Source organism: Dendrobates tinctorius, unplaced genomic scaffold (genome assembly GCF_039654945.1).
Source record: "Dendrobates tinctorius isolate UK_male_01 unplaced genomic scaffold, ASM3965494v1 ptg000120l, whole genome shotgun sequence".
Taxonomy (NCBI): domain Eukaryota; kingdom Metazoa; phylum Chordata; class Amphibia; order Anura; family Dendrobatidae; genus Dendrobates; species Dendrobates tinctorius.
The window spans coordinates 17832572-17857550 of record NW_027361788.1 but is presented as its reverse complement, the minus strand read 5'-3'; the positions used below and the strand labels follow the sequence as shown (position 1 = coordinate 17857550).

The window sequence follows — 24979 nt, the reverse complement described above, 5'->3', positions numbered from 1 at the left end:
CCAGTCCTTTTATCTGAAGGAAGTTGTTAGCACATATAAAGCCAGTCTTCAGTGTCTCTGGGGCTAGGAAATGCTCCCTACTATCATTCATAGTGCAGACAGTAACATCCCACTCTCCGCCCAACTTGCCTTTCCTCCCGTGGATTTCAGTCACTACAACTTTACAAAGCTGTTGATTTCCAGCTCCATATACTGTGAACTTCCAAAGATGATGACTATTGCCATTAGTTGTATCTGGAGGTATGGGTTGTAGGACTCCCAATGATCTGATATTGGTAACCTACCTAAGGATGAGCAATCAATGTCTATGTCCTGGAAAACTCCTCTGAGGGTGACACAGCAGTTTTGGAATAATATGAAAAGTTATTAGTAAAATAGTGCTTTTTCATTAGTAGATTTAACCCTTTTGTTAGAAAAATATGCATTTTTATGTTTTAGTGGGTCCAATTCATCATTTGCATATTTTCTTTTTTTTTTTTCTTGTAGTATTTGTTGACTTTTTTTGTTCCAAAATCTTCGAAAATGAACAAGTTTCATAAATTTTATAATTAAAAAAGCTCTGTCTGTGAAAGGCTTTGTCTTGCACATTCTGTTAAAATTTAGCAAAAAGAAAAATACAGGAGCACAAACTCTTTCTGGGGGGCTGCAGTACATTTGCGCCACAATATTGCGACTTTGAAAACAAAAAAACAACAATTGATGAATCGGTCACAAACATCTCAAAAGCAAAGACAAACCCCATCATTGGAGTTATAATAATAATATAAAGAAAGTTGAAAAAAAAGTTGACAAAAAGGCACTAATTAGAACAATTGGACGCAAATCAACAGATATAAGGCACAAATGCAATAATGAATGGGGCGCAGTGGCTTTCTGACAATGATACAACGCAGAAATAACCCCATGAGCTAGCTAGTACAGAAGGGTGGATTAGGTGTAACAATGGGGCCATGACTAGGAAAAGCGTTCAGCATATTTATTAATGTGTTACAAAGCAGTTGTGTTTGGAACAGTTACTTCAGTTTTGTTTAACAATACTAACTTCAGATAAAACATTTATCGACGTTGTCTTTACCCATCAAAATCTACACACAAATATAAAATTTTTAACACCACAGTTTTAACGGACTAGCAAGGAATTCAATGTCTTAAAACAAACTCAAATCAGGTTCTTTTTTTTTTTTTTTTTTTTTCCTTTTTTCGTTTAAAGGGATTAATAACCTTGAGAGGGAAATTTAGGGAAAGAAAAAACAGGCACTAGTTTGATACACGTGGTAACAGAGCGGAACTGTACAGAGAAAGCACTCGGCATACATTTAATTAACAGTCCTTGTATATTTGGTCATATGATGTTCACTACGGATTCTTGAAGCAAAAAAAGTCTGTTTTGTACGGCTGTTAACGGAAGCAGTGAAGAACGGATTCCCTGTGTCAAAGTGGGCTGGAAGCCACCTAAAAGGAACTAATCTATTTTGCTACTTCTCAGTTGACTTTTCTAACACTGTTAAAGTCAGACATCACTTAGGTCAATGTAAATATATTGATTTCACAGATATGAACTTGGAGCCCATGGGAAGTCTAAGATACGTTTAACAAAAAGAAAGAAATTAGATGGGTTATCCGATCCTTCAGGGAAGACAGAAAATAATATGGTGAAGACAAGGGCACATAGCATATTAGTGAACATACAATGATATATTTGACATTTGCAAGTCTAGCACTTCTTTCACGGCACTGATGGAAGCAGGAAATCAATCGCCCCGCATTTACCTCCATTTACATGGCGCAATCACCGGCACTGTAGATGATCAAGTGATCGTTAGCATGATCGTTTATAATTTATTACTGTTGGCAGCACATCCCCCGATGCACAATAGGTGTCTGACTCGCGGACAGCGATGGCAGGAAGCTGCAATCAAAAGTGGTTTCCATTGAGGTAACGCCCACCATTGTATTACATCTGAATGACTGCCATGCAATGTTACATTTCCCCTGCAGTGAATTAAAAAAATCCATTTAAAGAGTAAATAAACTTTGACTTTTTATATGTATATATTTATGAACATATTATATATACACGCATACACATACTGTATAGGCCCTTTAATTGCCTGGAGATCATCAGAATTCAGGTCCTGTGACCCCAAGAGATCACTCAAAAGACCTCTGAGAAGTGTGCAGATCTGGAGGTAGAAGCGCACGGCTGCTGCCTGACCAAGCACACAGGGTGGAGTACACATGCAATAGAAAATTATGGAGAGACCTCCAGCAATCGTTAAAAAAATTTCTAAAACACACATAGCTCTGGATACAGGTGCACACAGCTCCCGTCCAGACCCAGCGCATAATGGAATACTAATTCAATGGGCTCCCCCATGAATCACTCAGAAGAGCTCTGCGAAAATGCACAGCAGTGGCTGCAAGAGTGCTCGGTGTGGAATATGGATTTAATCCAAAGCTCATGGCTTTCTACTGAATCTACTTCTCTGCTTCTGACCTGTTTTTTGAGCAGTCAATGGTGGTTTTGGAAACTGAACCCTACTTCCACTGACCTGCAGGCAATTAAAAATATATAAGAAATAAGTCAAACATTTAGCTACTCTATAAACCTGGGTATCAAAGAGTCACACAAAATAACATCAAGGAAATTTCAGCTACATAACACATTTATAACGCTCTTTTCATATTTCAAGTCTTAAAATAAGAACGCTCCAGCCATGGGCCTGGAAGCACATCCCTTACCACAATTAGTGGAAGCATAGATATATCATCCCCTTTCTCGAAGTTTCTCTATATCCCAAATGTCACGTTATTTTCAACTGAGAAGTGCTAAAACATATAATGGAAACACGTGTTCCTTCCATGTCCTGCTTCCAATTAATACAGCAAGAAAAATGTTTTCCAGAAATATATATTTATAGCGAGAGAGCGATATAGATAGTTCATATAAAACCAGAAGGATTGTGGAGTTGATGGATTTTCTTTTGACATACAGGCAGACTGACGGGTGGTTGTCGTTATGTTTCCCTTCATTTATCCTACAGATTCCAGACATATCACGAGTAGCTTGTAACATATCAGCAAACGCAGAAAAAAAAACTAAAAAAGTGCACAAAATGGAAAAGAAAAATGTTGAAATAATAAAGAAGCAATGAAAGCATTTTTCATTTAAATGTGCACCAAGGACAAATAAACACAAAACAAAATGGGAACCTGCACATGATTCAGTCATTCCAAAATGATGAAAAGTTTAATATAATGTACATAGTTTTATATATATATATACATATACACTACCGTTCAAAAGTTTGGGGTCACCCAGACAATTTTGTTTTCCATGAAAACTCATTCATTTATTAATCAAATGAGTTGCCAAATGAATTTAAAATCTAGTCCAGACATTGACAAGGTTCCACAAAAAGATTTTTATTTGAAATAATAATTTTTGCTTTCGTCAAAGATTGCACCCTTTGCAGCAATTTCAGCATTGCAGACCTTTGGCATTCTAGCAGGTAGTTTGCTGAGGTAGAGAAATTTCACCTCATGCTTCCAGAAACCCCTCCCACAAGTTGGTTTGGCTTGGTGGGCACTTTTTGCGTACCATACGGTCAAGCTGCTCCCACAACAACTCAATGGGGTTGAGATCTTGTGTCTGCGCTGGCCACTCCATTACAGATAGAATGCCAGCTTCCTGCTTCTTCCCTAAATAGTTCTTGCATAATTTGGAGGTGTGCTCTGGGTGTCCTGTTGTATGATGAAATTGGCTCCAGTCAAGTGCTATCCACAGGGTATGGCATGGCGTTGCAAAATGGAGTGATAGCCTTCCTTTTTCAAAATCCCTTTTACCTTGGGCAACTCTCCCATTTTACCAGCACCGAAGCAACCCCAGACCATCACATTACCTCCACCATGCTTGACAGATGGCATCAGGCACTCTTCCAGCATCTTTTCAGTTGTTCTGCATGTCACAAATGTTCTTCTGTGTGATCCAAACACCTCAAACTTGGATTCGTCTGTCCAGAACACTTTTTTCCAATCTTCCTCTGTCCAATGTCTGTGTTCTGTTTTTCCCATATTAATCTTTTCCTTTTATTAGCCAGTCTCAGATATGGCTTTTTCTTTGCCACTCTGCCCTGAAGGCCAGCATCCCGGAGTCGCTTCTTCACTGTAGACGTTGACACTGGCGTTTTGCGTGTACTATTTAATGAAGCTGCCAGTTGAGGACCTGTGAGGCATTGATTTCTCAAACTACAGACTCTAATGTACTTGTCTTGTTGCTCAGTTCTGCAGCGGGGCCTCCCACTTCTCTTTCTACTCTGGTTAGAGCCTATTTGTGCTCTCCTCTGAAGGGAGTAGTACACACCGTTGTAGTAAATCTTCAGTTTCTTGGCAATTTCTCGCATGGAATAGCCTTCATCTCTAAGAACAAGAATAGACTGTCGCGTTTCACATGAAAGTTCTTTTTTTCTGGCCATTTTGAGAGTTTAATGGAACCAACAAATGTAATGCTCTAGATTCTCAACTAGCTCAAAGAAAGGGTAGGTCTATAGCTTCTTTAAACAGCCAAACTGTTTTCAGCTGTGCTAACATACTTGCACAAGGGTTTTCAAGGGTATTCTAACCATGCATTAGCCTTCTTACACAGTTAGCAAACACAAAGTACCATAAGAACACTGGAGTGATGGTTGTTGGAAATGGGCCTCTATACACCTATGAAGACATTGCATTACAAACCAGACATTTGTTAATGTGGTAAATGACTATTCTAGCTGCAATGTATAGTGTATTTCTGAATTATCTAATGTTAGCTTCATTGCAAAAAGTGTGCTTTTCTTTCAAAAACGAGGACATTTCTAAGTGACCCTAAACTTTTGAACGGTAGGGTATATATATATATCTAGCATTGTCAGGAAGCAGATTTTGTGATCTGTACAGTGGAGTAGTGACGCATCAGGAGGGATGTTAAGACTATGGCATGCTCCAACACAGAACGTCACATTTTTCCATCAAAGTATTACCAGTTTTGATATGATGGTTTACCTGCCTGACATAGCTCAAAACAAAATCAGATTAGTTTTTTTTCTAATGGTACTGTAGTATTCAAGTAATGGGACAAGTACCCTATAAAGCCCATGGACAGGAGTGTGACTGTAAGACCTTTTTTCTAATCTCAGGCAAATTTCTCCTGTAACTTGTGAATGAAAATATGAGCAGGATTCCTGTGAAAGGAAGCAAACTAAACAACATGAGAATGTAAAACATTCACACTTCCTAATGTAACACAATGCGATGAGATAGTGGGCAGGGATTGTGAACACAATGGTGTCTAACCTCGGGGCAAGGTCGGAGTGCTTACATGGAGATCTCTGGTCGCATACCCTTGGTAAATTGTGATTACAGAAAAGCTCTGAAACAGCCACATGCAGAAAGTAAGCAGAACAATGCATTCCTATGTGGGCGGAATCGCCGCAATTCCGCTAAATTAATGAGCATGCTGCGTTTTTTACCGTGAAGCGATTCCGCTGCGGAAAAAAACGCAGCATTAGCACAGCATTGCGGAATCCCATGGGAATGCATGGGATGCTTATTTTTTTGCGTTTTCGCAGCAAAATCGCGCGTTTAAAACCGCCGCGAAAACGCGACGTGTGAACGCAGCCATAAGCACAAAAAAAGACCAGCAGCTCGGCTGAACTGTAATGTGAAAAATAAAATATGGCCGCAACATAGAGGAAACATCACATCTAATCTTGTTCTACCTCAATCCAGACGGAACAGATTTCTTGATACTGGTGTCATGGGTGCACAACGTAGATCCCTTCTGCAGCACAGCCGACTAATCCTATACATGGGTTTGTTTTTTTGTTTTTTAGCATGCAGTATAGGGCAGCAGACTACACTATTTTCCATGTAACAGAAACCTGATGGATCTGATCAAGGATGGCAAAATGATCGAAGTGAAAAATGCTGATATATCCTACCCTGCCATACTTGTCAGCTCACTGGTCACTAGGGTGACCGGATCTCATATGGGGGGGAAAAAATGTCAGAATCTTGTTCGTCTGGACCCCACAAAACGATTCCCCTTTCCAGATATTGAGAGAGCCAAAATTTGAGCTCGATGAAACGACGTTAACCCGTGCCATCAGAGCACGCTAACCTACATGAGTTGATAATTTTACATAGTTATCTAATCTATTCTAGAGCTTTTGTTAAAGTAGTTTTTGAAACGTCAGAATATAATGCTCGGCATTTGCTTACAACTTGCAGGACATATTGCTTTTGTTCTTCATCTTTTGTCAGAAGGTCGTTAAAGTCGGTTACTTCCTACCTCTTTTAATTTTTCTTTCCTAACTTTTGGATTTACAACCCTAGCGTGCTCTGATGGTTCATCTGTGCTACTGAGCAATTTATTAGCCATTAACAACTTTTCATTGTCTGTAATGGTGGGATCAAAAAACGATAATCCCACCAACTCTGCATTCAAATACCACAAATGGTTCGAAAATTTGGTCAGGGCTATTTCTGCAATGTTGTTGTCACACTCTTTATAGTCTAACAGGCTATGCAAAATACCTAAATCTTAAAATACCTCAATTTGGATTTTTTCAAACTTTGAGCGACGAACGGCACGGGTTAACGTCGTTTGATTGAGCTCAAATTTTGGCTATCTCAATATCTGGAAAGGGGAATCGTTTTGTGGGGTCCAGACGGACACAATTCCGACATCGATTTTTTGCGGTCACCCTACTGGTCACTGTAGAGTACAGCAATTCTCAATACTTGCAAAAGGCACATACCTAGTGATAAGAAACCGAAAGGCTGCAAAGCCCCAGTACTCCAAGAAACACGGAGCAGCCCTGTTTTTTAGTAGTTAAAGGCTATTGAACAGTGAACCGTTGGACCACATAGATCCCATTATTATCAAGCTTCAAAAGGAGTTCCCAAACTATTGAAAAGGTTTTCTGACTAAATAAGGAAAATCTTAACCGTTTAGCATATATCATGCCAACAAAATTAGTACTACTGTATAAATTGCTTTTCAAAAGTGCACAGAACGAAGGATTTGAGATTCATCAGCCAATATGAACAAAATATCTCTGTGTCACTGAGGTTCTTGAAGGGGATGGCTATCTGGTTCAGTTTATAAACTAAGCCAGGTCCCTTTTCTGTTTAATAAACAGTCAGCTCCTTCAAGCACCTTACTGACACACAGATGGGAAGAACTACTGTCCTGTGTTGTAATGTCACCCCAAGGGCTTAATTTGTTAATAGCTGTGGACCACACATGGCCTCTTTAAAGCCAGGGTACATAATTTTCCACCTCGACCAATGGTCTTCATGGAGAAAAAAAAACAAACCCGAATGCAAAATGCACCACTTTTATGTGTTTTCCGACACAGAATAATGTATACAGGCAGCTCCATCACTCATCCACAACACAGCCAACGACAGGGAGCCTATTAGTATACATGAATGGCCCATATACAATAGGGCTGTCTAAGGGTCTGTGCACATGGTGCGGTTTCTACTGTGGATCCGCAGCGGATTTGCCGTTGCGGATCTGCAGCAGAACTGCAGGTGATGTACAGTACCATTATAGCCTATAAAAAAATAAAAAAAACTGCTGTGCACATGCTGCAGATTTTTCCGCGGAAAAAAAAGCAGCATGTGACTTCTTTTGTGCGGTTTTGCTGCAGTTTTCCACCTGCTCCATTCTACAAATCCGCAGGTGGAAAACCACAAAAAAAAAAAAAAAAGGAAGAAATCCGCAGGAAAAATGCAGGTCATTTGACCTGCGGAATTAGTCAAATCCGAGCGGAAAAATCCGCACCGTGTGCACATAGCTTAAAGCCGGTTTCATCCATCCATGGTTTTCTGTCTGTGCTTGGACTGGCCGCAGATCTCCTGGCATAATCACAGGCTTGTGCCTGTGATTATGCCAGGAGATCTGCGGCCAGTCCAAGCACAGACAGAAAACCATGGATGGATGAAGCGGTCGAGTTCAAGTCAGAAGACCCATGACCACTCCAAGAAAAGACTGTGCAACAAACAAGATGTGTCAAAAAGGCCTTAAATAATGGAAGTGAAATCTCCAGGACTGGCTCCTGGAATGGAAATACAATCTATGCACTTTTAAAAATAAATTTTAATTTTTTTTAAATTTACCCTAAAAATTGATTTTTTTCTTTAGCCGTACACCATCATCTTGTCAAGGATGACCCAATATGAAACCAAGACCATACAAAGGTCCTATATGAAGAGTTCCTGTTATTTCTCAAAAAGTATCTTAAAATGTAATTGAATGGGTCCCAGGTCTCAGCAGTAGTAAGCAGACGTCTTGTGCTTCAGTCTGGGTTCTCAGTTTACTCATGAATTATTTTCCATGATAAACTTCAATCTACTAGACTTTTTTTTTGTGAATAACAACGCCAATCTACCAAAATATTACATGATTCACAGAGACACAGAGTAAGGGCTCGCTCCCACTTGAGAATAAATCAGATGAATGCAATCAGATTAAAAATTGGATTGCATTTGTGCCAATTTGATCCTATGCTTGTTCTCCATGGTGTTTTTTTTCCTTGCTCTGATTGAATCGCGATCGTGAGGGAAAAAACTCAGCATGCTGTGATTGCATGCATGCTAAATTCGAATCACACTCACCCATAAAAGTCTATGAGTGCCTGTGAAACATCGCACTGCACTCAGATATCACCAGAGTGCAGTGCGATTCCCGCCGATGCCGGCAGCATAGGAGATGGAGAAATTACTTTCTCCGTCTCCTCCGCAGCAGTACTGCAATCCTTTCATGTGAGAGGATCGGAGCACAGAGCACCGACACTCGGCTTACGCTCGCAGCAGCCGAGTGTCATTACCATGTCACATCTGATGCTCTCGCACTGGATGTGATATGCTAGTGTGTCTCAGGCTGACTATGAGCAAAGGTCGCTTTGCGGCAGCTGAAAAGCACCTTTAGGCCAATTTAGCTATTTGGATGTGACTGTCTTTCAGTTAAAGGTATTAATGTAACATCCTATATATATGGCAATTTTGATTTTATGCAATCTGTCTGCATCTATTATTTAAAAAAAATTATAGAAATTGAAAAATAAGCTGTTTTCAAAGTGAACTTGCAAATTGACTCGGTGTAGTCTAGGCAGATGTACAAACCACAAGTTTTTTCTTGTACATCTTCATACTTCCTCAAAAGTGCATCACTGTAAATCCACACTGCTTTGCCTACTACTTCCTGAAAGACAAGATTCAGATTAAGACTCCTACAGTATCTTTTCTTAGAAATAACCAACAGTTTGCTCCATTTAGGCTATAAAAAAAGAAGTGGAAGTTTCACAGGAACAAGCCACTTGGAAATAACAACAGATGACAGGGGCTCCTGGTGTTGTAAGTGTTCTGTACAATGATACGATCGATGCTCATAGAGAGCTGTCACCTTAGCTGTATATTAATACTCCCCCTAGTGGAAGAAGTAGTGTCAAACAAATATATCCAGATTGTTATCCTGGGGAGGAAGTGGAAAAAATGGACATGAAATTGTGTGTAATAGTTTCTAAGTTGAGGATGTATTGCTACCAATGCACAGACAGGTCCTGCCACGCGGTGGCAAACTACAAGGCCCATAACCCAGCACATAGGTCTACAAGGGTAGTGACTACATGCACTATCACATGCCATTATATAGAGAATCAGACCGGATTATGAACATGTAAATATCTATATATAATCAAAGAAACTGAAAATCAAAACATGGAGAAAGACAAAACTGTAGGGGGTATTCACTGAAAAGGGTATCCTCAAGTTTGAAAGTTTTCCCCTATTCATTGGATAGGGAACACATTTTCAATCGTTGGGGGTCTGCCTGCTGTAGCCCCCAGCGATCCAGAGAACCGTTCAATCACGCGTACTGTCAAGAGCAGAGATGGCAATCTCCGGCGCGCCCATAACGTGTGAATGGAACGGCAGTGTGCATGATCAACCTTCTTCTCCATTCAGCTGGGGCTCCTCAAGAGTCCCAGTTCTTTGGGGGCGACAGTGATCCCCCAGCAATCAGGAAGTTATCCCCTATCCACATGATGGGGGATAACTTTCAAACTTGAGAATACTCCTTTAGGTCCGCTGTTCATATGCTTGTCTTAAAAGCACCGGGGCAATCTTATTAAAATAAAAGGTGCACGCCTCTTCATAGATTTATCGGTCCATCTTGCACCACAAATAAAAATCTATACCAGCTCACAGGCTCAGGCTAAAATGTAATTTATTTGTTGTGCAGACTTAGAAAATGGGCAATAAGTTGCAGTTTGTGCAAGCAGAGTCCTTCCTAAATCTCACAGGCTTAATACAGGGCTGAAAGAGGTAAATAGGACTAGAGAAAACGGATTTAGATACGTAGCCGATTAGCAATGGCCACATATAGCATGATGTGATCTGTCAGAATGCACGATATCATAATAAGCCACAAAGCCCCCACATGTGCGGAGACACATCTGCAGATCTAAGGAACTGGTATGCCTGAAATGTAAGGATAGATGTAGTTTATTGATGTCACACACGTGGACGTGATTGGGACAGTCACAACATTTAAGAATAATGATGAATATAGAAGGGAGGAAATGAGCTCACAAATTATGTTCTACCATTCTTAACCTCTATTTAAAATTAAATGAAATGGATAAAAATAATAATAATAGGGTAAATGGAGATGCTGTCGGATCGCAAGTTATTGAAAGGAGTATAACATGTGCATAAACTACATTATATATGAGTAACTACCGTAAGTGTGGTGAATGGTCACTATGGAAGCTGCACGTACATCTGTGCTCTGCATTCATATATTTATCGTCTCTGTAACTATAAATTACTCGCATTTAACGCCTCTCGGAGAGTGTTCACCCTATTGACAATGTGCAATACACTATATGAATATATATATAGCTATATAGGCATTCGTCAGCTCTGCAGACTCCGAGAGGGGCAATCTGAGATTAATTACTCAATAAAGTAAAATTCCAGGAATGACTGAATGGGTCTATTATTAAAAAGATATTCTCAATTTGACATTTAAGACATATGCACAGGAAACGCCGTGAATGTCTGACAGAGGCAGGTCTCACCTTTAGGATCAATGAACCGATCATTGCACTAATAGTTCGCAGCATGGAAACAGCCGCAGTCCTGTTAAGCAAGTAAGGGACACCCATTTTCCCCATATAGTCGCAGACACCAGAAATGAAAAAGACCAAGTACACCTGAAGTTATGTTCAAAAAGTAGAAAAGTGCACGTTTCCTACAACAAATCTGCAAAGAATCCATGGCAAAAGCCACATGACATGGGTTACATATGGATTTTGCTTCTGTAATTACATGTTGAACACGGCCTTATAGGCATAGGAAACTTTGAAAGCAGTTTATATAGTCGAGTTCCCTTTTAAGGAAAGCATTTCTTTTGACAGCCAAATCCAATTGCCATAAAGTAAGAAAATGCTGTATATTTACAGCTGGGCTCTATGACTTAGGATTTCTTCATGATTTCCAATAAAAATGGAAACCACATTGCTGTGTCGGATACACTGCATGAGTACTATTGACTTTTGAACTCCAGAGCCATTTTTCCCAAAATGTGCGACAGCGCCTCCTAACAAATCCCTAGACGCAGATGTGAAATGAGCTTTTCTTCCCTGACTGAAACCATAGCTGCAAAGCAACAAGTCACATAAACCTAAGGACACGTTCACATAAACATACTGGACTGTCCGTGTAAGGACTTCAGTCCCTGGACAAACCGCTGGTCTATTCCCTGGAACAATAAGCCCAGACAGGTGACTGTGATGGGTTCTGCATTGTGCTCCATACACGGAATGCATAATACGCTCGTGCGAACGTAGCCGAAGCGTGCTAAACCACTACCAAAGGGAATTCTGGTAGCACAAACATGAAATGAATGAACAAAGCAAAGCCAAGGTTGGTTTGTGTATTTCGTAAGTAGACATTTACACACATGATATCTAAGAGTATGGATGCAAAATCTTTCCTATGATGACAATAATCTCAACACAACTAAAGTGCTCTCTATGAAAAGGCATCTGGGAAGGGGCACTTGATTTTTTTTTCCCAAATAAAGTGCACGTCTCCCGTTAAATATAATAAAAAAATTATCAATGTCCTAAGATATCATGGTTACATAGCAGTCATCTGTGTGAATTCAATCAAACAGCCAATGGAGGCAAAAAAAACAAAACAAAACTCAAAACCATGATGCTGCTGTGTTCATTCCAGTGCTACAAAAAGTCTCTGAATGTCAGATATGAGGTGGTAGGGGAAACACAGATGCTGCTTTTCTAGTTGGCGGATTTCCCGCTTATCGGATAAAATAGTGCTGAAAGACAACGTGAACGGTCTCACCTGACACACAACAATCCTATGTCATACATCCAAAGGTTTGTATAACAGAGCACGATTCCTTGTAGTCACCGCCAACAACCACGCCGCCTCCCTTTAACATTTATTATGCCGAGATTCTGTAATGATCCAGTACACACAAGGTGCTCATTGCGTGACGAACGAATGCAAGGACTTTCTCTGTAAACAATGGGATTCTTAATTTCCAAGCAGACGTAAGGTGCAGGTTTATAAGGACTTCCAAGTTTCTCCATGCTATCGTCATGATTATTTAATGACTGTATTATTAAACTTTCAATTAGATTATATACATACTTTTCTTTTCTCCTTTATATAATGCTAATATCCTGACAATGCATGAAGAAAAAACATAGTCTTCCCATTAACACACACAATGGTGTTTACCAATACATATAATTCCTGCAAATCGAAATAGCGTTAAGCATGTTTCTAACCATACATCCATGCAAACTCACAGCGTTCTTACAAATATTTAAAATGACCCTTACATGACATTTTCATAAAACAAATGCTAGCATAAAAGAGTCATTTACTCAGTTACCGCCTGTGCTTCTCATATACAGCCACAAACTTTAAGGTGTCACTTAGAGGGAATCTGTCAGCAGCTCTGTAATCGGACAGCAGCATGATGTAGGGGAAGAGACCCTGATTCCAACAATATGTCACTTGCTGGTCTGCAAGTTGTTAATATGATAAAATTCCTTTTTTCTCTGATGCACATCTAGCAGTACAGAATGCTGAGCTGTGTATAACCCTGACCATACCACTGATTGTCAGAAAGCTGCTAATCACTGGTGGGGGCAGGGTTGGACCAGGAGGCACAAGGCACCTAGTCCTGTAGTGATAACCTTTTGATGGTAATATATCACTGAAACAGTAAAACAAAGACCAATAAGTAACATTGCTGGAATCAGGGTCTCGTGTTGCGCTCAGATCACATAGCAAAAACCGGTTTTCCGATTCCTTTTAAGCAACTACTGTTGTTCTAAGCTTTTTTCCAGGTGGAGTGGGAATATTTCGTGAATGCTATACTAGACAAACAGAAATTTATTTCTAATAGGAAGTCCTTATGAGACCGCAAAAGAAAAAAAAAAAAAAACACACAACAAAATGTCACAAAGACTAACACTTAGGGCCCCGTCACACATAGCGACGCACCAGCGATCCCGACAATGATATGACCTTGTCAGGATCGCTGGTGTGTCCCTACATGATCGCTGGTGAGCTGTCAAACAGACAGCTTCACCAGCGATCAGCACCAGCGACAGGAGGGTAACAAGCGACGCATGTCACTTAGTTACCCACTGTGTACCTTAGTTACCAGCGCGCTAGTGCAGGGAGCTGGTAACCAAGGTACACGTTGGGTTTCTAAGCGGCATGCAGCACTTAGAAACCCGATGTGTACCTTGGTTACCAGCTCCCTGCACCAGCGTGCTGGTAACTAAGGTACACATCGGGTTCTGAGCGCTGCGCGCCGCTTAGAAACCCTGTGTTTACCTTAGTTACCAGTGCCAGAGGGCTGGTCTCCCACCTGTCACACGCAGCGATGCGTGCTTGCCAGCGGGAGACTAGCGATCAAAAAAATGTCCTGGCCATTCCAGGACAATCAGCGATAACCGGCAGGGGGGGCCGGTCGCTGGTCAGTGTCACACACAGCGATCTCGCTGTTGAGATCGCTGTTCCGTCACAAAACTTGTGACTCAGCAGCGATCTCGCTAGCGAGATCGCTATGTACGACGGGAGGCTTTAGGCTAAGTTCACGTGTCACATTTTTGATGCGTTTTTTATGCAAATTAAAAGCTGCATTGTATAGTACCAGCAAAATCTATGATATATCAGAAATCTCATGCATACACATTGGGATTTTTTCCTGACTTAATTGTAAAACTGCTACATTTTGTAAAAGAAGCGGAATGTTACTTTCAGCGTTTTTGCACTGATAGGAAGCAATGAGTCAGTGCCACAAAGCAGCAAAAACGCAGCAAAAAAAGGTTGCCATCAGTTTTTGCAGCGTTTTTTCACCCATAGGAAGTCATTAGTGCAAAAACGCAGCAAAAAATGCATGAAAAACGCAGCAAAACATGCTTTTCGTAAGAAGCTTCTTTCCTGCCAATAGAGCAGGTTTTGCCTGCAGAAAAAAACACAACGTGTGAACATAACCTTAGAGTTTTGCAACGTCATGTAACAGAAAAACAAATTTTAGTGTATTTACATAAAACATCCAAAAATTAAAAATAAAATCCCTAGATTCGCGCCTTCATTAACGTCGACTCTGGTTTGGATTGTACGGGTGAGAAGAACAGTGCAATACTGATTATTACGAGAAGTAACCACTTCTGTTACGTTAACTGGAAGAACATTTCATGTTATTCTCCCCCATCCTATCTGCACATACAGATGGGCGTACGTCTACAGATACAGCGGCACATGTCTGTATACTGTTGCATCCTCTTCATATGATCACTGCCAATAGTGTAGCTTATTGCAGAGCTGCATCTGTAGAGAGGATTCATCTTAGGAGTGAGAAATCAGGTTTTCGAGTAATAGATACCCAAAGAAATTGTCGTCCAGTTCCTGTTTAGTTCAACATGGCCAGTTATGTAACCAATAGTGCTAAAAAGGACTACGTATATACATGAACCACTGTGGGATAAAACCAGCCGTCACAATGAAAAACAAAAAAAGGGAAGCGATTACTTCATTAATGACTGGGTAAAATAATGTTTTACATGTTGCCGGCTCAGTGCATGGGAAGAGATTCATTTGGCAATACTGTGGTCTGTGTATACGTTGAGCATGGATTGAGTTACCATGTAAGATATTGAAACGTTGATTTGCAACACGGTGAGCCCCCACTAGAGATGGCACAGCGTGCTAAACAGGAGCAAAGCTTAAGTTGGCATACCTAAAAAAAGTTAAGGAGACAGCCCACCTTGGTCAGTAGTATGATGCAGATTAAGCCATGATCAAAAGGAGCCTATTTAGTATAAAAAAAAAGTGCAAAGCTGCTTCTGGCTCTGTTAAAAGTCTTCACCCCTGACTGACTGTGCTCGTCGGTATTAAAAAGATCCACATTCGACATTTACTCCCACCCCGAAGCTACGAAACTCCAAGCTACAGGAGGAAAAAAAATAGACTTTTCTTTACTTCATTTATAGGGAAGCTTTGTCAGAGCCCTACCAACAAGGAGAAGAGACAACAGCTGCCTTTATATATATATATATATATTTTTTTTTATAACTGTTTTTTGTTAATATTCTTAAAGTCAGCTAACTCTCTCCGTCACTGGTGTTCTTGTATCGACCGCTTCCTCCCTGGTCGGCCTTTGTACAGATGCAGAAACAATGTCTTTTCGATCGCCTTCCCCTCGGTTTTTGCACTTATCTGCAGGCTGAGTCTTAGGTGGCTCCTGAGCACATCCATCATTTTCTGGGATTTTCTCATCTTTGCAGATTTTGACACTTAAGTCCTGAGGCTCGGGGGCACTTATGCTGTCTTTTGAAGTCTCTGGCTCTGGGTTGGTAGTGGATGCTTTTGATTCAGAGTGGTGGTGGTGGTGGTGATGATGGTGATGGTGCAGTTGTTCCTTTTTCGGTAAGATGATTCTGCTTTTAGGACTACTCTCTTTGCTCTTGCTTTCGGGGCTTTTTGCAGGCTTCTGTATATTAACACTTTTTTCTAGAATAGAGGAAGGATATTCCGGGGTCTCTGTGTCTATAACATCTATACTCACAGTTTCCCGTGTCTTGCGTTTCTTTATTGGTAATACGGTCTCTAAAAGCGGCCTAATGGAAGACTCTTTGATTGCTTTCTTCTTCGCTGCCTCTGCTGCTGCTGCTGCTGCTGCTGCTGCGGCTGCTGCAGCAGCAATGACACTGCCTGGCTTACGGCCCCGTTTTTTCGGTGCAGCCGATGGGTCAGTATCTAATTTTCTTTTACGGCCTGGACGTTTGATGACCAGGACTTGCTCTGATGTTGTTGCATCTGATTCTTCCTTATTTTCTGAAAAAGGCATCTTCACTAAAAGCTTTCCTGGAGTCTTTTCTACGACCCGTTTAACTTGGACGCCCTCTAATTTTACAGCTGGCTTAGCTTTCACACTTCCCTTGGGTCTTCCTCTTCCTCTACCTGTTCCAACAGGCTTAGGAGCTTTGGGTTTCTTCGGCTGCTTTTGCTCTCTCCGAGATGGACTGCCTCTCCCAGTTACCGTGAAGTCAAAATCATTTGGATCAAGGGTTGTGTCTCCTACCTTTTCGAAGTATGCTATAAGCTCAACTTTGGATCGAAAAGCTTTGCCAGTTGGGCTAGTAAAAGGGGGGGGGGGGGAGATAAAAAAAAAAGATACATAAACAACATGAATATATGTTATAACACTATTAGATCTAGCCTCACATTGAAAACATTGAAAGTTTAGACAAACGTCTAACCTCTGAAGGAGGAGGGCTGAAGGTTTATAATACATTTAATACAAGCTATACCATGTTTGGCCATGCATATTAGCTATCTCTTCCAACCCCTCCATGTACATGACTACTTGAATGCATATACTGTGCATTGGAAAGGCGAAAAAGCCATTGTCAGATAGAAGAAAAGGATTCAGCATATTGAAATTAACAGCTCAATCCTTCTGTCATCTGATATTTCCCTTAAGGAAAAAGCTGGACAGCCCACATACACAATAGACGGTCAGCCAACATTACACAGTATTAGGCTAGTTTTCCTTGTTCAACAGGACTACTTACCATGGTCATATTGTAAACACTGCAATTGTTGGCTTTCTGACCACCACAAGGCATGAATTACATAGCAGACAATGAAATTTAGACTTAACTTAAACACATGGTGTTAAAATGGAAGGCACAGACAGTGGGTTTCAGCTCAGTCAGAGAAAATTACATTTAAAGGGAACCTGTTAGCAGGATTGTGCACAGTAACCTACACACAGGGAACCTGTTAGCAGGATTGTGCACAGTAACCTACACACAGTTTCAGGTTGGCGCCGTCATACTGATTAAAATAATACCTTGGTTGATGAAATCCGTCTTGTGGTTGTTATTTAATCTTTATTTTCAGTTTTGGGTTAATGAGATTCTCATGCCCTAAGGGAGGGTTGGGGTATGTGGTGCTCTGATTAGATTTTCATAATACAGACTGCTGACAGGTTACTGCTCCCTCCCTGACCTGCCCCCAGTTTGCATAATGAATATCTGTATATACTTTAAAAAAAAAAAAAAAAAGTGCCAGCAGGTGCCTTAGCAATAGCACCTCTCGACTATCTCCGGTCTGCTACTGAGCAGGTGCGGGCAGCCCCATCTTGGAAGAGGAATTGTTTTCTTCTCCAGTAAGATGGCGCCGCCGGCGCATGCGCAGCAGCAGCTATTGGATAACCGCAGCAGACACCGATAGCAGCTACTGGGCAGGTGCGGCGGGAGCCATTTTCAAATTGCTTTTTTTCTTCCCTTCTACAAATTAGGGGGCAGATCAGGGAGAGATCCGAGACCTGTCAGCAGGCTGCCTAAATATCTAATCAGAGCGCCACATACCCCAACCCCGCCTTAGGGCACGAGAATCTCATTAACACAAAACTGTTAAATAAAGATAAAAGAACAACCACAAGACGGATTTCATCAACCCAGGTATCATTTTAATCAGTATAACAGGGTCCACCTGACACTGTGTGTAGGTTACTGTGCACAATCCTGCTGACAGGTTCCCTTTAAATGTCAGGTCCAGGACTTCACACGCATGGCCTCAAGATCGATGTTTTATCACTGAGGTGCCAACTTCTCTGTGAGCGTTGCGTTCTCTTTTCCCTAAATAGCAACAGAATGGCTTGTCTATATGTACTGCATTCAAGTGAATGGGATGCATCACTTACAGTGCCTTGCGAAAGTATTAGGCCCCCTGGAACTTTTCAACCTTTTCCCACATATGCTTCAAACATAAAGATACCAAATGTAAATTTTTGGTGAAGAATCAACAACAGGTGGAACACAATTGTGAAGTTGAATGAAATTTATTGGTTATTTTAAATTTTTGTGGAAATTCAAAAACTGAAAAGTGGGGTGTGCAATATTATTCGGCCCCTTTACTTTCAGTGCAGCAAACTCACACCAGAAATTCATTGTGGATCTCTGAATGATCCAATGTTGTCCTAAATGACTAATGATGATAAATATAATCCACCTGTGTGTAATCAAGTCTCCGTATAAATGCACCTGCTCTGTGATAGTCTCAGGGTTCTGTTTGAAGCACAGAGAGCATCATGAAGACCAAGGAACACAACAGGCAGGTCCGTGATACTGTTGTGGAGAAGTTTAAAGCCGGATTTGGATACAAAATGATTTCCAAAACTTTAAACATCCCAAGGAGCACTGTGCAAGCGATCATATTGAAAAGGAAGGAGTATCATACCACTGCAAATCTACCAAGATCTGGCCGTCCCTCTAAACTTTCATCTCACTCAAGGAGAAGACTGATCAGAGATGCAGCCAAGAGGCCCATGATCACTCTGGATGAACTGCAGAGATCTACAGCTTAGGTGGGACAGTCTTGTCCACGGGACAACAATCAGTCGTACACTGCACAAATCTGGCCTTTATGGAAGAGTGGCAAGAAGAAATCCATTTCTCAAAGATATCCGTAAAAAGTGTTGTTTAAAGTTTGCAACAAGCCACCTGGGAAACACATCAAACATGTGGAAGAAGGTGCTCTGGTCAGATAAAACCAAAATCGAACTTTTTGGCAACAATGTCAAACGATATGTTTGGTGTAAAGGCAACACAGCTCATCACCCTGAACACACTATCCCCACTGTCAAACATGGTGGTGGCAGCATCATGTTTTGGGCCTGCTTTTCTTCAGCAGGGACAGGGAAGATGGTTAAAATTGATGGGAAGATGGATGGAGCCAAATACAGGATCACTTTTAAAGAAAACCCGTTGGAGTCTGCAAAAGACCTGAGACTGGGACGGAGATTTGTCTTCCAACAAGACAAAGATCCCAAACAAAGCAAAATCTACAATGGAATGGTTCACAAATAAATGTATCCAGGTGTTAGAATGGCCAAGTCAAAGTCCAGACCTGAATCCAATCGAGAATCTGTGGAAAGACCTGAAAACTGCTGTTCACAAATGATCTCCATCAAACCTCACTGAGCACGAGCTGTTTGTCAAGGAAGAATGGACAAGAATTTCAGTCTCTCGATGTACAAAACTGATAGAGACATACCCCAAGCGACTTGCAGCTGTAATCGCAGCAAAAGGTGACGCAACAAAGTATTAAGTTAAAGGGGCCGAATAATATTGCACGCCCCACTTTTCAGTTTTTGAATTTCCACAAAAATTTAAAATAACCAATATATTTCATTCAACTTCACAATTGTGTTCCACTTGTTGTTGATTCTTCCCAAAAAATGTACATTTGGTATCTTTATGTTTGAAGCATGATATGTGGGAAAAGGTTGAGACGTTCCAGGGGAGCAAATACTTTCGCAAGGCACTGTATATGGACGATTAGCTGTGCCTGTGCTCAGAGACGTTGGGCGTCCCAATGATCAAACATCAATGGCCTATGCCAATGACATCAAATGCAGCACAACAGTACTGTATTAGCACTTTGTACCTGAAAATCTATATATGTCACTTCTAAAGCTATGGCTATTCAGCAGTATGTGCTCCTATGTTATGGGTATGCAGCAGTGGTGAAGGCAAAATGCAACAGAAAACCTAAAAAACAGAAACTAGTGGTAATGGGTGATCAGGGGCGTTATGTTCTGTTTGCCATTCTTGAGATGAATACACACACATTTTGCAACAGGCTGAAATTGAAACTTTTATATAACTTATTGAATTGTTAGAATATATCTTAAAGCTTATTTTTAATCTAGCCACATGCAAGTTAGGAAGGCTCCTTTACTGCTAGAATGGTTTCGGTTCTCTGTACATACCCAAAAATTCCTTGATATGTCATGACCCGGGTGCCTAATATGATCCACAATTGCTTGATACTAGCGTTTACTGAAACTCATTTTCCAACCACTGACTGACGGATTTGCCAGTTACAAGGAATCATCACAGCCTAAGTGAAGGGGTTTCCCAGGACGGTTTCATTTTTTTTTTAGCACAAACATAAAAGACACAAAGTTGCTAACTACCTGTCTGTTGTGCCCGACTCTGATCTCATCCGGCACAGAGTAGTCACCAACAGCTCCTCCTAGCAATTCAGCAGTAAATTAGCATTCCACTGACATCACATCGACAGTGTGCTCATCCGCTCTGTCAACGGTCTGTGACTGCCAATATCATGCTGTATCGCCGGCAGGAGACCGCTTTCAGCCGGCGCTGGGTAGAACGGCCTGTTTATTTTTTTTTTTAAAACTGGTCCTAAAAACTAATAAAAAAACTGTCCTGGACAATCCCTTTAATAGGATAGTATAATATGAGACCAAGTTAGAAGCATAACGTGTTCCTTCATATGTTTATTCATTATGACACAGCCGACCAACCAGTATTTTGTCCTTATGATCCACTTTACATCTTACTACTATTGGATCAAATACAGAAAGCCCCTTAAAGGAGTTATTTTCTTTGGAACATATCTGTCATCAGGTTATCTCTGGGGGTCTATACCCTGCTTCTCAATGCTGGGACCACCACCAGTCAGTCAACTGTGACTTACAATGCCTATACAGGAGAGGTGAAATCAATGAGCTGTCCATATGTACATACACAAGGTGACTTCATAGCTTGTTAGCATCTCTTCCCTCTGGCTATTACACGAGGACCCTCTTGTAAAGGAGTTGTATGTGTCACAGAGTAGGCTATACAATTATGATCACTTGGGTTGCCAAGAACCCCAGAGATCCTGACAACCAGGGTCCCGTATAAAAGGAATGGTAGTGAGCATATATGTCCGCTGCTTCATTGACTTTCTATAGAAGTGGCTGTCATACTTTCTACAGCTCCATTTCCACAAGAGACTTTCAGCCCCACATTCTTGTGGTCGAAGTTCCAGCAGCCAGACCCCAAGTGATACATTTAGCATTAATCCTGCGGATCAGCTAATACATGTTATATATGGGACAACTCCTTTAAAGAGGACCTGGTCAAAAAGGCTACTTTTTGTTCTGATTTTATTCCTGCAGCTCCACTAAAATATATTTGTTTAATCCTCCATACATTCCTAGGGATATGCATCTTTTTAGTGCACATTTTTATGGTCTTTACAAGGTAGCATGGCTCAAAGAATAATCCAGAGCAGTCTAAGGCCACGCCCCAAAGGATCAAAAAAGCCATACCCAGAGGATCACAATAGCCACACCACCTTGGGTATAGACCATAAAAATTAGCACAAAAAAGCTCATATCTCTGTAACTGTATAATGGATTTAAAAGAAAAAATGAAGAAAAAACTGTCCACTTTTGACCTGGTGACAAGTCCTCTTTAACATAAACTACCTAACAGGATATTTATGATGAGTTTTCTAAACCTGAAACTTACAACCCATTTACCATATGGTTTCAGGGCACTGAAATACCAATTTAGACATCCACATTGCTAGTAATTTTGGACTACTTACTTTATCAAATAGACATCGAATTTTCCGGCAGATCGGCCTGATTTTCTTTGTTTCAGCTTTCTTGTCCAGCCCTCAGGAAGAGTGGGGTCTTCATACAAAGGCCCTCTATCTCTAATAACAGAGCGCCTTTGCTTTGGGGAGGCAGAGGCTTCAGCGGGCACCACGGGTGCAGCCTCGGTACTTTCTGGTACCTCTGTTTTTCCCTCTTCACCAGGCTCCTCTGCCTGCTGCGCTGATGGATGTCCTTCTTCCGGTATGTCATCATCATTCTTTTTATCCTTTTTAACTTTCCTGAGTTTTGGTGGTTTATCTTTCTGGTCTAAATCTTCCGTCTTTTCCTCCCTTAAAAATAAAATAAGATTACAATTGAAACAAAATGCAGATCACAAAATCATACGCTACCTATGGTATGGTAGTGGTATCTATTCATACCTATGGTACATGGTTTGCTTTCTATTCTTATTCACTGGGTTTAAGTCCCCTCCATCTACATAACAGTTGTGAAAGAGGAGGGACCTGCCTTAACTATTGACATGAGCAGTCAGTATGCCCCCTTTATACACCACACTCAGGATGTACCCACTCTGGAGATGCTTTTCTCTTTCGAGCACAGATCTGAAATAGGAGCTGAAGGGATGCCAGCACTTTGGTAAAGCAGACATTGGAGCAGCTTTGCTACTAATTAATCAACATCCAAGATGATTTTTTTTTTTTAAACTAAAAACCCCTTTAAATTGGATTAGAGCGGTTATCCTGCACCTCCTATTTCCACATTGGGAAGTGAAACCAATATATATTTCCATGACAAGATGTATTAACAAATGCTTTTTTTTTCTCCAAAAATTTAGGCAAAATCACGGCCATAAAAACCACAACCTGCGGTGAGAACATAAAACCTACTGTTTTCTCAAATACAAGAAAATAAGAGAAGGATGGATAAAGCCACTGAACTGGCTTTTATGAAGAGCTGTGCTAAAGGCCACTGAATCTAGATTTATGAGTATAAGGAGTTTCCAATAATCATCTGCTTTAAAGACATTGGCAGAAGCTATAAGTTGTTGGCATGACGGATTTACATTTGTGAGGGTATCTAGGATGCTGAACTACTCTTTATTGGGAAACACTGGATAAGAATGAGAAGACTAAAGCCTTAGGCCGGGGTCACATTGCGTTATGGCAGTCCGTTAGGCGGACTGCGTTACACCGCGGCATAACTCGGTGTAACGCAGTCCGTTAACGCTGCCATTGACCCACATTATCGGGCGCATCGCAACGCATGCCGTAAAGCGGCATGCGCTCGAGATGTGCCATTATTCAGTGACGGAGCCTTGGACGCGGGCTGCAGAGTCTGAGGCTCCGTCACCGCTAGCACAGATGAATCATCTGCACTAGCGGGTATAGCACAACGCTATGCGTTGAACGGGCTGGGTTAACGCAATATGAACCTGGCCTTATTGTCAATTTTAGGCTTGAGCTTGTGGCACAATGATTTTAAGACGACAAATGTCGAGCTACTGATAATGATCAAAGTCACAGGGAACCCAGCAAGGCTGGATTTTGGCTCAGAAAGAGATCATATTCACTAATGTTAGCTGCTTAATATTGGTATCTTATACCATTTCTGTGGAGTCTAAAGCCAGTCAAATACATTAAACTGTGTTCCAAATTATTATGCAAAAAGAGTTTAGGAGTGATGAGGTTAGAATTTTTTTGTTTGTCATTTAAACTCATTGATGGTGATGTGTGTCAGGGCTCTTTATATCACTGAAAGCAATTGCAGATACCTGTGCAAATTCGTTTGGCAGGTGTGTCCAAATAAAGGCAAGACTACTTAAGAAGGCTGTTCCACATTACTAAGCAGCCTACATTTTTTGCCAAAATGGGAAAGAAAAAGCATGTGTTGGCTGCTGAGAAGCAACAAATTGTGGAGTATTTAGGTCAAGGCATGACTACAATCAACATTGCCAAGACACTTCATCGTGATCATCCCACAATCAAGAAGTATGTCGCTGATTCCCAGCACACACGTGTGCGTGCTGATAAGGAAAAATTGAGGACTCTTTCCAACAGGCAATTGCGTCAGGTTAAAAGAGCAGCTGCAAAAATGCCTTGTCATAGCAGCAGACAAGTTTTTGAAGCTGCTGGTGCCTCCAACGTCCCCCGAACAACAAGATGCAGGGTCCTTCAGAGGTTTGCAGCTGTGCGTAAGCCATCCTGTCGACCACCTCTATCCACTGCACACAAGCAGAAACGGCTCCAGTGGGCCAAACGATACATGAAGACTGACTTCCAAACTGTATTGTTCACAGATGAGTGCCGTGCAACGCTTGATGGTCCAGATGGATGGAGTGGAGGATGGCTGGTTGATGGACACCCCATGAAAACATGGCTAAGGTGCCAACAAGGAGGAGGTGGAGTAATGTTTTGGGCTGGAATCATGGGGAGAGAGAATGTCGGCCCCTTTAGGATCCCTGAAGGGGTAAAGATGAACTCCATAATCTATGTGGAGTTTCTAAAACAGCACTTCCTGCCATGGTTCAAGAGGAAGAACCGTGCTTTCCACAGCAAGATCATTTTCATGCATGATAATGCACTGTCTCATGCTGCAAATAACAATTCTGCATCTCTGGCTGCTATGGGCATAAAAGATGACAAACTTATGGTGTGGCCACCATCTTCCCCTGACCTCAACCCCATTGAGAACCTCTGGAGTATCATAAAAATGAGTGTCTATGATGGCGGGAGGCAGTTCACATCTCTAAGCAACAGCTCTGGGAGGGTATTCTGTCCACATGCAAAACAATTGAAGCACAAACCATCCAAAAACTGACAAATTCAATGGACGAGAGAGTTCAGAAGCTTCTTTCGAACAAGGGGTCCTATGTGCAAATGTAACATCACCTAGAATAAAGTATTGACTTGAAAACTGTTTGATTTCATTTTGTAATAAGCTGATAATGCTTAT

General features: G+C 41.2%; 1 protein-coding gene across 1 annotated transcript in view; it reads right to left on the bottom strand.

Moving 5' to 3' along the window:
• Nucleotides 1-14995: 14995 nt before the first annotated feature.
• The window catches only part of MECP2 (methyl-CpG binding protein 2), a 105485-nt gene continuing 95501 nt past the window's right edge, over nt 14996-24979 (bottom strand). Inside the window, exons 2-3 of the mRNA XM_073590798.1 lie at nt 22015-22356; nt 14996-16739 (exon numbers count right to left, since the gene is read on the bottom strand). Of these exons, the coding sequence (XP_073446899.1) occupies nt 15701-16739; nt 22015-22356 (1381 nt within the window). The 3' untranslated portion in view covers nt 14996-15700. The remainder of the gene's footprint in view (nt 16740-22014; nt 22357-24979) is intronic.